Raw genomic sequence first — 17,268 nt, 5'->3', positions numbered from 1 at the left:
AATCTATCTGTCTGTTAGTAAATTATGATAACAGTTCCCTTTTAGATGGGCAACCTGCTCTGTTAAGTATCTAGGGATTCATATTGGTTCCTCTGTGAAGGATTTATTTATGCTGAATTATGTTCCTTTGGTAAGATTTATTGATAAAGACTTGAAGAAGTGGAGTAAGGAAATTTTCTTCTGGTTGGGTCATATAGCTATTACTAAAATGAACATTCTATCGTTTTCTATACTTATTTTTGACTCTGCTCATTTTTCTCACTGCTGCTATGTTGCATGTTTGGCAGAAGAATATTTATTTTCTCTTAGGACAAGCAAGGTGGTAGTCCTCACACATGGGTGACATCATCAAATGAAGCCTGGCACCAGAAAGCTTCTGTCAAAGTTTCTAGAAACTTTGGCTGGCACACTGAGCACACCCAGCATGCCACTATCTTGTGTCCACATGGGGTCTCTCTTCAGTCCTATTTTTTTCCCACGGAGCTATCTCATGGAGGTGGAGCTCATACTCTTTAGTCAGCAAACTTGTCTTTGCTTTGCGAAATTTTTTCTCTTCCCATATTTTTCCTGCACTGGGTCTGTCTTCGGTCCCCTCGGGTTCTTCTCAGTCGGAGAGTACTTTTTTTCTTCTCCCATATCCGCCAGTCATCGTGCCCTCGTGGGCTCTGTGTACCTCATGGCTGCCTCGGATTTTCGCCAATGCCACCAGACTAAGTCCCTAACGGATCCACATGAAGTGTGCACCCTCTGCCTGGGGGCGCCGCGCGATGTCCACAGCTGCAAATTGTGTGCCCAGATGACCCCGAAGGGCCGTCGGGCCAGGCTGGATAAAATGGCGAAGGTATTTGGCTCTGGTAAGTCTGAGCCCTCCTTGCTGGCGTCAGCGCCTACGAAGCCTAGAGACTGAAGGGAATAGATTTGCCCTCGATCTCCTGGTCACCATCCCTCCCCTGAAGCTCTCTGGGCAGGGGGTCTTGGTGTCCTTGAAGTCCTGGACATCTGGGTTATTGTCATCGTCCTCTGCGCTGGGGAAAGACCGGGCCGAGCACCGTGGGAGATCCTGCAAACATCAGGACTGGTCCCCTTCCAAACATGGAACCAGGCTGGCGAGGACCATGGCACTTGTCGCCCTGCCACATAAGCGGTCTCAATACAAGAGGGCCCCATCCTTCCTCGATGTCAGTGGTCCGGGACCATCCACACTGATTCTGGTGCTGGACATGGGCCCAACCCCTCTCAGCCTTTGCTCTTGTTGGATGCCTTCAAGGTGGAGTTGGAGCATTGGAGCGTGCTTTGCATGAACAGGAGCCAATGGCCCTGCCACAGATTCCGATGCCTTCGCGGCCGGCTCCTACAGCAATGCTGGCACCCGTGCCGATGCAGACTGCAGTAACTGGGCTGGAACTGTTGTTGGACCAACTCAACGTCCTCCTCTGTATCCTCCCAATACAGTTGATGCTGGTGCCTTGCGATTCCTCTGTGTCCCATAGGGCTCAAAAGCACAAGTTGTCCGATTTGGTCCTCATTGGGGATTCCTCAGGTAATGAGGGGCCGTTGGTGCCATCTGGGCCCCGTGGTTCCCCTGAGCCTTCCAGTACCTGCACCTACATCTATGCCTGGGGCTCAATGCCTCTTCTCTCGAGGAGGTCTCAATCAAAGAGCTCGAGGGCCCATATGACCCCTGGGGCCAGGATATCTCTGATGCCTCATCCAGTGGATTCAGATGACCTTCTGTTTGGATCTCCTCTTCAGAGGAACTGCAGTGTTCCCCACTGGAGGACTTGACCTTCGCTGGGTTCGTCTGTGCAATGGCAGAGGCTATCCCCTTCCAACTTGTGACGGAAGAGGATGCCCGCCATAAAATGCTTGAGATCCTCCAGTTTGTCAATGCCCTGAAGGAGGTATTAGCGGTTCTGGTGCATGAGATCTTCCAGAACCTGCTTCTCCAACTATGGGAACACCCCCTCTCCGTCACCCAGTTTAACCGGAAGGCCGATGGGGTGTACCTAGTGCAGTAGACTGTAGGCTTCAAAGAGCTTTGGTGGTTGAGTCAGCGCTCAAGAAGGTAAAGCGGTCAAAAACCCATACATCAGCCCCTCCAGGTAAAGACAACCAGGTATGGGACGCCATGGGAAGGAAGGAGTATCAGGGATCCATGCTAATAGCCAAGATCACCTCCTATATCTCATACATGACCCAGTATACCTGCAACCTCTAGAAACAAGTCCAGGAGGTGGCATACGGTCTGGCGCAGCAGCCCCAGGAAACTCTCATGGACCTCTTCCAGCAGGGCCTTGAATGTAGTAAGCACAAGGTGCCTGCTACCTATGATGTCTTTGAGACGGCAGGGCGTGTAGCGGCAGCAGGTATATCTGCCCGTCTAGCCTAAGGTTCAGGAGCAGCTGGTGGACTTACCTTGCACCAGGGATAATCTTTTCAGTGACAAGGTCAAGGTGGTGGTCACATAGTTAAAGGACCACCATGAGATCCTCCAGCACTTGTCTGCTGGGCCCTCGGCCTCGCTGGTCTCGTCCAAGCGTTTGCTCCATCCGGGACCCGAGGAGACCTTTCTATAGTCCTAGAAAGTACTTCCCTCCGGCCCCCTGCTGCAAGTGCAAGAAATGAGCGCTAGGGGCAAATCCTGTCAGCAGCGGGGCCTACGCCCACAGCCAGCCCTCCCAGGCTAGTCCTGCTATGGGATTGTGGCTGGCGACGAGGGGGCATATGTCAGTCATCTCCGGTGCCAGGGGTAGGTCGGGAGCTGGCTCTGATTTTTCGCGAACCGGTGGCTGACCATGACGTCGGACCGATTGGTCCTGTTAATCATCAGGTGGAATTATTGGATGAATCTCGTGGACACTCCACCAGATTTTCCCCCAAGCCCTCAGTGGGGTCCCATCTTGCATCCAGAGCTGCTTCAAGAGGAACTCTTGGCCCTTCTGCAAGCCAGGGCGGTGGAACCAATTCCTCAGGGACAGCAGGGTCGGGGGTTTTACTCCTGTTACTTTCTAATTCCAAAGAAAACTGGAGGCCTTCGACCCATTCTGGATTTGCGAGCCTTGAACAGATTCCTAAAAAAGGAAAAATTCAAGATGGTATCCTTGGGCACCATAATTCCCTTGTTGAACCAAGGAGACTGGCTTTGCTCCCTCAACCTAAAGGATGAATTCACACACTTCGAGATCCTCCCAAGTCACAGGAGCGGTATCTTCGCTTTGTGGTGGGGCTACAACATTTTCAGTACTGTATGTTCCTGTTTGGCCTCGCCTCTGCGCCACGGGTCTTCACAAAATGTTTCGCCAGCTCGGAGTCCAGTTGTTTCCATACCTGGACGACTGGCTGGTGCAAAGCGACATACAGACCAGGGCACTGCGGTACTGCACAGTACCATTCAGGTCCTGGAGTATCTGGGGTTTTTAATAAACTACCCAAAGTCAAACCTCTGCCCCTCGTCACAAGCCAAGGCCTTCCTGCCACATGAGAGTGTGTGCGCTTGCCTCCCTGGCGAGGAAAATTCAAATAAGCAGCCTGGTTTCAGCACGGCATGTGCTGCAACTTTTAGGGCACAGCCGCAGCCGTGCATGTCACTCCCTTTGCCTGTCTCCATATGTGATGGAGCCCAGAGGTCCCTGCACTCCCAGTGGCAACAGGCCACCTAGGGCCTCCAAGTCCACGTCCAGTTGTCCAGTCACTCAGGACCTCACTATTTTTGACATCTCCATTCAACCTAGAGCGGGGTATTCCCTTTTGGGCACCCTTGCCTCAGGTTCTGCTGACCACGGACGCATCCCACCTGCGGTGAAAAGCCTATGTCGATGGCCTCCGTACCCTGGGTTTCTGGACTGCGCAGGAGTTGCAGTGCCAGATAAACCTCTTGGAATTGAGGGCGATCTGGTATGCCCTATGGGCCTTCTGGGACTGCTTGGCCAACAGGGTCATCCTCGTTCAGACAGACAACCAAGTGGCCATGTGGTATATCAACAAAGAGGGGGGTACCAGGTCCTTCCTCCTTTGTCAGGAGGCAGTACAGATCTGGAGCTGGGCACTGGCACAGGGGATGCTTCTCCGGGCCGTACCTGCTGGGTGCAGAGAATGCCCCAATGGGCCGGCTAAGTCGCACCTTCCAACCTCACGAGGGGTCCCTGAAACAGGAGGTAGTGTATTGGCTCTTCCGTCTCTTGGGGACCCCGGACGTGGATCTGTTCACCCCCCCCCCCAGCAATGCGAAGGTGCCCTGGTACTGCTCTCTGACCAGGTCGGACGATGTGCCACCCATGGACACCTTTGCAATCCATTGGGGAATGGGCCTCCTGTATGCCTATCCGCCTCTTCCATTAGTGTTGAAGACTCTCCTGGAACTTCGCCAAGACTGGGGATCTTTGGTCCTTGTCCTGAACTATCTTCTGCATCTCTCGGAGGCTGGTCTACGTCTCGGAGGCTGGTCTTAAAACCAACTCCATGCAAGTGCACCTCAGCGCCATAGTACGTAACATCAAGATGTGGACGGTTCGCCCATCTCAGTGCAGCCTATCGTAGGGCGGTTCATGCGAGAGCTACTTCAGCTGCGGCCTCCACTGCGGCCCCTTGCAGTCTCATGGGACCTGAATGTGCTACTAGCTCAGTTGTTGAAAGCGCCATTTTGAGCCACTGCGGTTGTGATCTCTCAAACATTTGACATAGAAGGTGGTAGTCTTGATAGTGGTCACATTGGCGCACAGGGTCAGTTCACTGTACATCTTAGTGACTTATCCGCCTTATACTAGATTCTATCATGATGGGTTGGTTCTGCGCACGCACCCCTTGTTCCTGCCCAAGGCGGTTACAGACTTCCATCTTCACCAGTCTGTTGTTCTGCCTACTTTCTTTCCCCAACCTCATACTGGCCCGGGAGAGAGGGCGCTGCACACACTGGATTGTAAGAGGGCCCTGGCCTTCTACCTGGATCCTACGGCGGGCCACAGGCTCTTGACCCAGCTGTTTATCCCGTTTGACTCCAACTGGCTGGGCAGGGCCATTACTAAGCAGACTTTTTCCACCTGGATTGCGGACTGTATCTTTCTGCTATAACCAGGCGGGCGTGCACCTGGAGAGCCCTGCCACGGCACATTCTGTAAGGGCCATGGCGACCTCTGTAACCTACATCCATGCAGTTCCGTTGGGGGAGATATGCAGAACTGCGACGTGGAGTTCCCTTCACACTTTTGTTGCACGTTATTGTCTAGACAGGGATGGCCGACGGGACAGCAGATTTGGCTAGTCTGTCCTGCGCAACCTTTTTCAGCTGTGAACCCAACTCTTCCACCAGGGGCCCCTGGTTTTTTGTTCAGGCTGTCCCCGCGGTTACCACCAGCACCACAGTTGTTGTGCCTGTTGGCACCTGCTTTAGTATCTGTTGGTTCTACTGGTTTGGGTCCAGCCTATAGCTGGGGATTCACCCATGTGTGAGGATTAACATCCTGCTTGTCTTAGGAGAAAGCACAGTTGCCTACCTGTACAGGTGTTCTCCTAGGACAGCGGGATGTTAGTTCTCACGAAACCCGCCCACCACCCCGTGGAGTTGGGTTCTTCTGGTTTGTTCTTTTTTTCTTTATCTGTATACATGACTGAAGAGAGACCCCGCGTGGACGCAGGGATAGTGGCATGCTCGGCATGCTCAGTGTGCCAGCCAAAGTTTCTAGAAACTTTGACAGAAGTTTTCCATGCCGGGCTGCATCTGATGTCACCCACGTGTGAGGACTAACGTCCTGCTGTCCTAGGAGAACACCTGTTACAGGTAAGCAACTGCGCTTTGTATGGTGGAGGTGGTCCCCAAGAGTCTTTCGATTTAGTCTATCAGCGAAGGGTGAGAGGAGGCCTGGGGGGGGTGCCCAACTTACTGTGGTAGTATGCTGGCTCTCAACTCAGAGCATAGTTATGAACATGTGTTCTTTAGTCTGTCCACAGTTGGCTTTTGCAGATAATACTGGCAGGCTGATGTCTGTGCAGGGGTGTGTGTGTGTGTATATATATATAGATATATACACCATGACGTCAGCTTTGCTCCGTCTCCATCTGCTGCTAGAGGCGCTTAACCCATTGGTTGTGAATTAACCTTTCTTCATTAAAGGAAAGGGAAATTATTGGGTAAGTAGTAATTTCTCCTTCCATTGTAATGGCTAACAAATGCCCAAACACTTTTTTTCACCAGTTTGAGCCTTTTTTGCAATCCTTTTATTTGTGCCAGGTGAGGCCATCTGAAGCCCTGACTAGCCACCCCTACCCCTGCACCTGCATCAAGGAATTTTGGATTTTATTTATCCAGCTGTTGGACCACAGACACAGAGGATCTGACACAGATGTAAGTGGAACAGGATGGGAGGTGGGCATGTGTTTGTTTTATTTGTGATAATGGCTAGGCCAGGGGACAGGGTTACATTAATGTGTCCCATCAATTAACACAATCCTGAAATGCTCTTTTTTTTCCCCCCTTCTCTAGCCATTTTGGAGTTGGGTGAATAAACTGCTAGGAGGCCTCTTGCGAGGAGCTGGCAGTGTAGAAGGCATCAGTGACTGTGAGGTTATCCAGTGTAAGGATGCAGTAGGCTTTTGTTGGTGGATCATCACGCACCTGGCATTACTTTACCATTTTGATCGTAATGGAAATGTAGAAGAAAAGGTAAGTTTTTTACTTTGTGATTTATGCTTTTCATAGTTTTGTTTTGTTTTTTCCCCTTCCCTGTTCATCCTCCTCTATTAAACCTCTCTCCTTACTCCTTCCCTTTGGGCTGTTAATGCAGATTTATTATGTGGATCCTTCGGCTAACCTACTTGTCCCATTAACATATGTGTTTGGATCAGAGCAACATCCTATGGTGTGGTGCAAGCAGCTACCTCTATTGTTGTATAAGTAGTTACTGAATGTTATAATAAAAGCGGTGCCTGCCTCTGACTCTGTCTGCCAGAGACTATAAGAGCCGGAGCCCGGATCAGGAATCACCCACCAGGGCCTCTTCCTTACCAGCTAGAGAGTGTTTATGGATGAATTCTGTAATATGTAAAGTGACTCCTTATAACCCTCGTTAGCACTGCAGTTTAGTAATGCTATTATAAAATTACTGTGTTTACATGTTTTCTTTAAACTGTGATATTTGAGGTCGAGTATTTCATTTTCTGATGGTTGTCTCTTTATTAAAAAGTCACAAAAATGTGGATAGGGTGACCAACTGCCTGTTTCTAAACTGGACAGTCTGATTTTTTTCCCCTCAGTTGTACAGTGTCCGGTTAAGACAGGCAGCGTAGCTATAAGATGGTGGCCAAGCTGGGGACCAGTTAAATTATCTCTTGCTTCTGGTTGCCACACCGGTTGGCTGGCTGACATCTGCTCATGCTCGGGCTGTAGGGCATGTGCGTGGGAAAGGGGGTGGTCCACGGGGGCCATGGCCTCACCTGGCCCGCCAGTCAGAGTGAGTTCTGCTGCTGCTGCGAGGGATTGACACTTGGCACCCGCCTGCAACTTGCTCGCAACGGAAGTTACATCAAGATGTCATTTCTGTTGCAAGCAAGTTTAAAAACTTAGCAGTTCGCGTCTTTTGCCCTTTCTGTTTCACTTTGCCGATTCCGCTGTGAGTCTCGAGCTTTGCCACGGCTGCTGCTGCCACCCTGTGATGTAGTGTTACGTGCATCTGCTGCTGGTTCACTCGGCTGCTGACTCAGCTGAACTGGCTCAGCTATCGACGCTGCCATTTCTCCGCCTGCTGCTGTATTGCGTCCTGAGTGAACAGTGTACCCCACAGGAACTGCTGCCAAAAGCCCTGCGACTGCCCGTACTGTGTGGGATTCAGTGGGACCCGCTCACCCTGCCGCCATCATCATCACCAGGTGGGAGTCTGCTGCTGTCTGGCTCAGCACCGCCAGCACCATCACCAGGTCATGTGGGGGTCTGGTCAGCACCTGCTGATGTCCAGTTCAGCACCAAGGACTTGCAAGCCTGGGATGATAGGTCCACAGGGATCGAAAATGGAGGAGAGTTATGTAAATGTATGCAAATGAGGGGGCAGTCCTCGAGTGTCCAGTCCCTGGTCTGTGGAAATATTGGCGACCCTACTTGTGGATGAAACCTCCCTTCCCAACCCTTGGTCACCAAAACAATTAGATTGGGGGGGGGGAACAACCAAAACCTTGTGCATGAGTTTGGCAGATTGTGAGGAAGCAAACAATCTGTGCGCCCAGGGGGAGACCGGGACCTTTTAATCTGCTTCCCATTTTTGCAGTTTACAATCTGAGTAAGGTTTTGCCTTCTGACTTGGAAGGCTTTGATCTTTTATGGCTCTGTGTGACCGGTGTTATTGTGTAATTCTTGTCTTGAAATTGATTTCTCATTGTTTGTATCTCTTTACCTTACTTTCAGATTGAATGTATACAGTTATGGTTTGAGATAATGTTGTGTGTGAATAGTTTTTCATTTGTTAATTCTTTCAATAATGTGCAAATGTGCCTGACTAGAAATCTTTAGAGTTTTTTTGTTCGTATATAATTTGATCTGGCTATGCGTTCAGCCTTAAATAAAAAGTAAAAAAGATTGTATTCCTTTCCCAGTCATGTTTAGCACAAGGCATATTGGGTATTACATTTTCAAAGCAATATATAAGGAAGGACTGACTTCAAATCTGTCCCTCCCCCCCCCTCCAATTCTGTAGTTGTAGAAAAAAATATTTTGAAAGCAGAAATCAAAATGGCAGTTCCCTAGAATTTCTTTTCCTGATTAAGTTCTTGTTATGTGGCGGCTGCTCATTTGTAACGAGAGAAACTATGGCAACACTAATGATGTATTATTTTACAGAAACAAATAGAACCAAACTGGAGTTTTGTGGAGGAGCTGCTCAAAAAATGCACCAACACACAGGTACTGTTTGTGTGCTAGTACAGGGATAAATGAGGAACAGCAACTTTAATTATGCAGACTTTTTTTTTTTTATAACTCTTTTATTTAGTCAAATTTACCATGCAAGGCATATTGCAAATTTTCAAGGTCTGCCACCTGGGCTCTCCAGTATTCGACAGTAGGGCTAAACTTCCAGAAGGTTGCGATGGTGAGTCTAGCAACTAGCAATAACTGAGTTACCAACTTAAGATATTTTAATGGAACTGATGACCCAGTCCACCTCCCCAGAAGCCACCAACAGGGGCGTAATTTGCACTGGAAGACCCAAGATATCCGCTATTTCCTGTGTAATCTGTGACCAGAACGGTCGCAGCACCAGACAGGACCACCACATATGTTTGTAAGAGCCGCGCATCCCGCACCCACCCCTTACATAGAGAACTTGCCCTAGGTATAAATTTAGAGTAAATAAGTTGGCATGCGGCACATTCTATGTAATAATTTGACCATTAATTCAGTCCTTGTGCATATGGAGACATGATGTTCAGCCTTCCAGATAGTTTTTCCAGGCTTTAACATCGAGATTCAGCCCCAGATCTATATTCCAGGCCTCGAGGGTGTGGTAGTAAGGCCGTACTTTCCTGCAAGAATACCTCTATAAATTAGAGCAATCCCTTTTTTCCCTGTATGTACCAGGATCAGTCCAGGACACCTGGGTTGTGACTCCGCACCAGTAGATGGAGACAGACTAAAACTTGTGGGCGGAGCCATATATGCCCCTGTGTCAGTCACAGCCCCTCAGTCTTACTCTGTCTCCAGTAGATGGTGCAGGTGCGGTCACAGCTCCTTCCTGCCCTGGTTTTGGTACTCTGTCAGGGTCGGTTCCTTTTTTCTTGGTTGTTAGGCCAGTTTTCGGCCAGGGTGCTTTAATCTTGAATTTTGAATTTGTTTTCTGTTTACCAAATTGTCACTGTCGTTCCGTCCGCCCTGCCTCCCAGGGGGGTTGTGAGGTCCTGAGGGGACTACCCCCCCTGGTTGAGGCCGCTGCTAGGGTCGAGGACCCGGCTTTCTTAGTAGCAGCGTCAGGGGTGACACCGGGGAGCCCGGTTCACTCCCCCTGTTGGATTAGGGCTCCAGGACTGTGGACAGCGACAGGTTTGTTTGTTGTAAAAAAAAAAAAAAAAAAGAAAGACGTGTTTGTTTTTGTGCCGGCTCTCTCTCTCTCTCTCGTCTTGCGACGCCGCTCTCCGGTGGGGGGGCGCCGCTGGCGGCGGGGGGGGGGGGGGGCCGGCCGTTCGCTGAATTTTATTGGGGGTGTCTCTTCCCTACTGCGGTCCTTGGGCCCCGTTTCGCGCCGTTTTTTCGCCGGCTTGACTTGCGGCTCGATTGCCGGGCCGGCGGTTCGGCACGCGCGCTGCTTCTCGGGCGGTGAGGGATCGTCCGTGGCGCCTTGGGGGGGGGCTCATTCGTGACCCGCGCGGGGGAGCGCGAAAGAAAGGCCCCAAGAGCTCTTCCTGCTCCGTGCGGCAGTGGCGGCCATTTTGGCCACAGCAGGCGCCTGAGAAGCAGGGGGCCCCCTTCGGCGGCCGCGAAATGGCGCGGGACACGGCGGGCGCCTGAGCGGCGGGTGGCCCCCCTTCGGCGGTCGGCTCGGCGGCTCATTCGCCCGGTGCTGTGGAAACTGAGGCGGCTAGACCAGCATTTGTTGCTGCTGCAGTTGGCAGCGGTCCCGATCACGGCAGCGGTCCCAATCGCGGCTCGGGCGGCCATTTTACCGCCACGGTCTACAGCGGTCCCGATCGCGGCGGGAGCGTCCCGATCGCGGCAGGGGCAGTTGTTTTTTTGCAGCCCCGGTCGGCAGCGGTCCCGATAGCGGCGGGAACCTTCGGGGGGGGGGTGGGGCAGAAATTTGTTGCCTCCACTTCTCCTCAACGGTTCCCTCTGCGTCCCTCAGTTCCCGCGGGTCCCTCAGGAAAGGGGGCAGGAGTCGTTGGGCCATGCGCTGGGTTTTTAGGGCCCGTATGCCACGCAAACGTTCAGCGGTTTAACGGCTGGGGGTCTCGTAGCGCCGTTTTTTTTCTAGGCTTCAGGAACGGCAAACGGTAGGCCCCGGCCGGAGGGCCGCGAGTTAAAAGGTTTTGAGGACCATTCCACCTCTGGACGATTGGGAGTCCTCGATCTCGTCCTCGGCTCAGGAGGGCTTGGAGAACTCGTCCCCGCCCCCGAGGGGGGCAGAGAGTGACAGGCACCCATCGCCCAGAGCCAGGCATTAGCACCGGACATCCGAAGTGGCAGTTACCAGTTCCCAGGGTTATCCAGCTGTTCTCCTTCTCGTCATTCTGGAAGAGTTAGGGATCTCGCGCCTCCGGGGGAGGCTGGAGGAGGCTCCGTGGATTCAGGGTGGGTCGGTTCTGCGTGGCCCTCTACCACCTTCCCGGTCCCTCTCTTGGCTATGGACCTGCGGCATTGGGACAAGGACATCCTGGTCTTGGGGCTGAAGGTTCTCCACGGCAATGGACAAGTTTTACCCTCTGCCTGAGGAGGCCTTGGAGGTGTTGCGGGTCCCTAATGTGGACTCTTCCACGTCAGCAGTCCCGAAGCGCACTCCCATCCCAATGCCGAATACCGCGGACGTATGGGATCTCTAGGATTGTACTTTGGAGTTGCAATTGAAGAAGGCCTTTGGGGCTTCCGCCCGGGGCTTGAGCCGCAGTCTGGAGTGATTTGCACTTCAGGCTGGATTGGGATGAGCCCATCAGCTTCTGGCCACTGAGGGAGCCCTGGCGTTCGCAGGAGCCAAAGCTTCGCAACGAAATGTGGTCGGTCCATATCTCGCCGAGCCCTGGCGATCACGGGAGCCAAAGCTTCGCAACGAAATGTGGTCGGTCCATCTCTCGCCGCAGCCTCAACACGCCGTTCCTAACGTCGGGGCGCGGTGATGTCATTTTTCGAGGGATGGGCCGGCATAACGTCAGACCAGTAGGTCCTCAACGTGAGAAGACACGGCTACGCGTTCGATTGTGCTCGTGCTCCAGCGGACAAGTTCCTTATCTCGCCCTGCAAGGCCCCGAGAAGAAGGCTGCTGTGCTCGACACCATCCGACGCTTTGAAGACTTGGGAGCTATCCCGGTCAGCCAACACGGCAAGGGCCGTTACTCCATCTACTTCATCGTCCCGAAGAAGGACGGCACGTCCAGACCGATGCTGGATCTCAAAGGGGTAAATCGATGCCTTCGCATTCCTCACTTCAAAATGGAGACGATTCGTTCAGTCATCGCCGCGGTAAGGCCTGGTGACTTCCTGGCCTCCCTGGATCTCACGGAGGCATATCTTCATAGGCATTCATCCGTCATTCCAACGCTTCCTCAGGTTCTGCGTACTAGGGCGGCAGTACCAGTTCCGAGCGCTCCCGTTCGGGCTCGCGACGGCCCCACGTACATTCACGAAGGTGATGGTAGTGGCGGTGGCGCAGCTGCGCTGAGAAGGTCTCCTGGTGCATCCTTACCTGGATGATTGGTTGATTCGGGCGAAGTCCGAGGCTCAGGGTCGGATGGCGGTAGCCAGGGTCCTCCACCTTCTGCAGTCCCTAGGATGGGTGATCGACTACTGCAAGAGTCATCTGACACCCACGCAGACCTTGGAATATCTGGGAGCTCTTTGACACAAAGCAGGGCAAGGTGTTCCTGTCGCACGAACAAGTGTGCAAGCTGCAAGCTCAAGTACGACGATTATTGTCTCTCCGCTGACCGCGGGTCTGCGTTTGCTTATGGTCCTAGGGTCTACGGCTTTAACGCTGGCGCTGATTTCCTGGGCATTCGCTCATCTGCGACCATTACAGTCCTCCTTACTATCCCGCTGGAAGCCGGTCTCGGAGGAACTCAATCTACCGCTTCCGCTCACGGGACACGCGAGGTCCAGCCTGCTCTGGTGGCTGGATCCCAAGCATCTGTCGTCTGGGGTCTCTCCTCGGGTGCCCAACTGCACAGTGGTGGCCACGGATGCCAGCCTCACCGGTTGGGGAGCGGTCTGCCTGGGGAGCTCAGTCCAAGGCCTATGGTCCGTGTCGCAAGCCCAGTGGTCTATCAATCGCCTAGAGACCAGAGCGGTCCGTCTGGCCCGGCCTGCAAGCCTTCCTGCTGTTGCTGCGGGGGAAGGCAGTTCGAGTGTTGTCGGACAATGCGACCACTGTGGCATACATCAACCGCCAGGGCGGGACAAGGAGCCCCCAGGTGGCGGAGGAAGCTCAGCGCTTGATGGCCTGGTCGGAGCTACATCTCAGCAACATAGCAGCGTCTCACATTGCGGGAGTCGACTACGTGCAGGCGGATTTCTCAGCCGTCATCGCCTGGTTCCCGGAGAGTGGGAGTTGGGTGACGAAGCATTTCTGCTCGTTTGCAAAACGTGGGGGGTGCCCCACATGGATCTCTTGGCCACGTGACATAACGCGAAGGCCCCGCGATTTTACAGTCGACGTCGAGAGCGGGGGGCAGAAGGCGTCGATGCGTTGGTGCTTCCCTGGCCGATGGATGTCTACGTGTTTCCCCCGTGGCCGATGATCGGCAAGATCCTGCGGCGCATAGAGTTGCATCCGGCCAATGTGATCTTGGTGGCACCGGAGTGGCCGCGCCGGCCGTGGTTCGCAGACCTCGTACAACTGGCAGTAGCGGCACCCCTTTGGCTCCAGGGAATGGCGGCCCTGCTCCATCAGGGCCCCGTCTGTTTGGAGGATGCGGATCATTTCTGTCTCGCAGCATGGCTTTTGAGAGGAATCGACTGAAGAGCAGAGGTTATTCAGATGCGGTGGTGGCCACGCTACTGCGTTCCAGGAAGCAGTCGCCGTCTCTGGCTTATGTCCTTGTCTGGGTGGTCTTTGAGACCTGGTGCGTGCAGCGTGGGGTGGACCCCACTTCGGCTTCCGTCTCTGACATTCTGGCGTTCCTCCAGACAGGTCTGGCCAAAGGTCTGGCATGCAGTTCCCTACGGGTCCAAGTGGTGGCGCTTGGGTGTTTGCGAGGTAAGGTCCGTGGTACGTCTCTGGCGCTTCACCCGGATATTTCTCATTTCCTTCGGGGTGCTCAGCACCTTCGCCCCCCGTTACGTCTTCCTTGTCCGGCTTGGAACCTCAATTGGGTTCTCTCCGCTCTATGCACGGCGCCGTTTGAGCCCTTGACACGCGCAACTCTTACGGATCTCACTTTAAAAACGGCATTCTTGGTGGCGATTGCCTCGGCACGGCGTGTTTTCCGAGTTACAGGCCCTGTCCTGTAACGAACCTTTCTTGCGTATCTCCGATTCGGGGGTTTCCTTACGGACGATTCCTTCCTTTCTACCGAAAGTGGTCTCGTCGTTTCACGTGAATCAATCAGTGGAGTTGCCCGCTTTTGCGTGCGGAGAGTCCTCTGTTCCAGAAGCGAGGGAGTTACGAAAGCTTGACGTGCGGGGATCCCTTCTCCGATATCTGGATGTCACTCATCCGTTTCGGGTCACAGATCATCTGTTTGTCCTGGTCTCTGGACCAAAGAAAGGGTCTCTGGACCAAAGAAAGGAGCCGCAGTGTCACGCACAACGATCGCCAGTTGGCTCAAGGAGGCCATTGGTTCAGCGTACTTGGTGCGGGGAAAACCTCTTCCCGTGGGGCTGCGGGCTCCCTCGACTCGATCTCAGGCAGCGTCTTGGGCGGAAGCTTCTCAGGTGTCGCCTCGAGAGATTTGTAGGGCGGCCACCTGGAAGTCGTTGCATACCTTTATCCGGCATTACCGGTTGGATGTCCGGGCTACCGTTTCCGGGGGTTTTGGAGAGAAGGTACTCCGAGCGGGACTCTCTGCTTCCCACCCTCAGTAGGTTGCTCTGGTACATCCCAGGTGTCCTGGACTGATCCTGGTACGTACAGGGAAAGGAAAATTAGTTTCTTACCTGATAATTTTCGTTCCTGTAGTACCAAGGATCAGTCCAGGATCCCGCCCGCAGTGCTGCGCTGAAGTAATGGAGAGTCCGCTCTTTGTTCTGAATTCCTCGGTTCCGCTTGTTTAGCTCTCTCGGTTGGAGAGTCTGTTTCCAGGAGAGCTGTTTTTTTCCCGTTCTATTAGCGGTTTCTAGCTCGTCTTAGTGGCTCTGGTTGTGTTCTACTTTGACATTCCGTATGACTGAGGGGCTGTGACTGACACAGGGGCATATATGGCTCCGCCCACAAGTTTTAGTCTGTCTCCATCTACTGGTGCGGAGTCACAACCCAGGTGTCCTGGACTGATCCTTGGTACTACAGGAACGAAAATTATCAGGTAAGAAACTAATTTTCCTTTTTAGCCCACAGAGATGTTGTTCTACCCCATTCAATTGTAAAGGCTCCACCAAATTAATGGTGATCGAGAGCCTTCCGTAGCTGAAAAAAGGAGGCTTGCAACTCCATACCAAGTTGAAACTCACTCTCAAGTGCAATGAAATCCATGAAAATGTCATCATCCCATAACTGAGAAAGAAGAATCAAACCCTTGTCCCTCTACATGCTGAAAATGAGAGAAAAATTACAACTGGCCAATACTGAATTTTCATAAATTGGTGCAATAGGAGATAGCTGTGCCCCATCCATGCCAAGAAATTTCTGAACCTCGCTCCAGACCAAGAGCTTATGGGCAAGTATAGGACTATTTCTACTTATATTACGCCGTAAGAGAGACAAGGGAGCAAGAAATGGGAGGGTAGCTAAATTAACTAGCTCAGCTTGCTCCTTTTCTAAGCCTAGCCATGAGACGTCCCTTCCATGTAATCAGTCCCGCAGCCCAACCAATTTGGCCACCCAATAATAAAGATGTGAGCAAATGTAAGAAAATAGATTCCGAAGAATGTCTTTTTCAATATCTTTATTGGATGGAGATGTATGAAAACAATAAAACCGCCCGACTCAGGCCGAGTTTCGCCACATCCAAGTGGCTGCCTCAGGGACTATGAGACAAACATACATAAATAGTTTTGTTCTATGGAAACCGACTTGATTTGATATTTGTATCGAGAATGTCGGTATATAAAAATCCTAAATAAATAAATAATGAATAAATCGAAATCATAAATAAATAAAAACATGTATATAAAACAATAGAAAAATAACATAAAAGCAAATTACATCTAAAATAAATAAATACATAAAACAAAATCAGAGACATCACATACATGTATAAATATAAACCAGAAAAGTTATATTGAACATACTAAAAATAAGAGCATATGGGCAACATCAATCTAAAACCAAGTAAAACAGGTATGTAACAAACCTATGTATACTTAAAAAAAAAAAAAAGTGTGGCAAACCTATATAAATTCTTCTAAAAAAGTCTCTAAAAAATACCGACCTATGCATATCTTTAAAAGCAAACAAAATTGTTTAAAAAATATACCTTGCAAATAACTCAAATTCGTAACAAATTGGAAATTATTCGCAGCATATTGGAAATTAATCCTATCTGTTCTTGAACATGAACCGTGGCACTGACATATCTATTAAAAAATAAGTCCAAATATAAATACATGATGATTGAAAATAAAAATAAAATTAATAAAAAATATAAAAAAATAAATCAAAATGCAAAAAACAATCTATTAAAAAAACACACCTTAATGAAGAACAAGTAGTTCATACACTTTTGTTGGCTCCATGCACTGAATGGTGCCTCATACTGGATGAAAACAGAGGAAAAATATATTATGACTTGTGAGGTATCTCAGTAAAATGCAGTGTTATAAAAATGTGTGCAATGGATAATTGAAAAGCTAAAACGAGTAGCTCAATCCATACATTTAAGGATGCCACATCCTGGAGGAAAAACAGGAAAGATGTTTGAATGTATGAATATTGAGATAGATGGGAGATGTTCCCGATTTTTTTGAAAAAAACATGTATAAGTAATTGAATTTAAATAGACAGTGACTGCATGCAATCCAATGCAGGGCAAATGAAAATTTGTTTGAAGGATTGGTAGGTGATATAACCAGCCCTAGTTTAGAGAATATTATTTTTTTGGCTCAGCTCAGTGTTTCCCAATTGGCTGAAAACGTGTGGTTGGCTGTTAATAGTCATGTTTAAATCTAATCAGTTTGTCCACAGTTCGGCTTTTCGATAAATACTGGCGGGCTGATGTTGGGACAGGGCTATATGTCAGTGATGTCATGAGTCAACTTTACTCCCGTCTCGCCATCTGCTGATAGGTGTGCATAACCCACTGATGTAGATTGGCGTGCCTTTCTAGAGGAAAGGAAATTATCAGATAAGCAGTAATTTCTCCTTTGTAATTATTAATGCAGTGATTCTCATGATTCTACATTTCCTAACAAGTCTATCTCTTGGATAGAGTTCCTTCAAGCTTGTAGTAATTAGAGCTTCTCCAGAGAATGACAATTTTGAGGAACATAGTTGAGAT

General features: G+C 50.8%; 1 protein-coding gene across 3 annotated transcripts in view; it reads left to right on the top strand.

Moving 5' to 3' along the window:
* MMS22L (MMS22 like, DNA repair protein) overlaps positions 1-17,268 on the top strand; it is a 172,796-nt gene that overhangs the window by 39,796 nt on the left and 115,732 nt on the right. For all 3 annotated transcript variants that reach the window (XR_003855772.1, XM_029596676.1, XM_029596675.1), the window contains exons 9-11: positions 6,224-6,337; positions 6,476-6,655; positions 8,819-8,881. Coding sequence is in view for 2 of the 3 variants with exons in the window: in XM_029596676.1 (XP_029452536.1) it covers positions 6,224-6,337; positions 6,476-6,655; positions 8,819-8,881 (357 nt within the window). In the remaining variant the exon portion in view is untranslated. The remainder of the gene's footprint in view (positions 1-6,223; positions 6,338-6,475; positions 6,656-8,818; positions 8,882-17,268) is intronic.

The sequence above is a fragment of the Rhinatrema bivittatum genome, chromosome 3 (genome assembly GCF_901001135.1).
Source record: "Rhinatrema bivittatum chromosome 3, aRhiBiv1.1, whole genome shotgun sequence".
Classification (NCBI taxonomy): Eukaryota; Metazoa; Chordata; class Amphibia; order Gymnophiona; family Rhinatrematidae; genus Rhinatrema; species Rhinatrema bivittatum.
The sequence above is the reverse complement of the archived record's forward strand: the minus strand, read 5'-3'. Positions and strand labels throughout refer to the sequence as shown.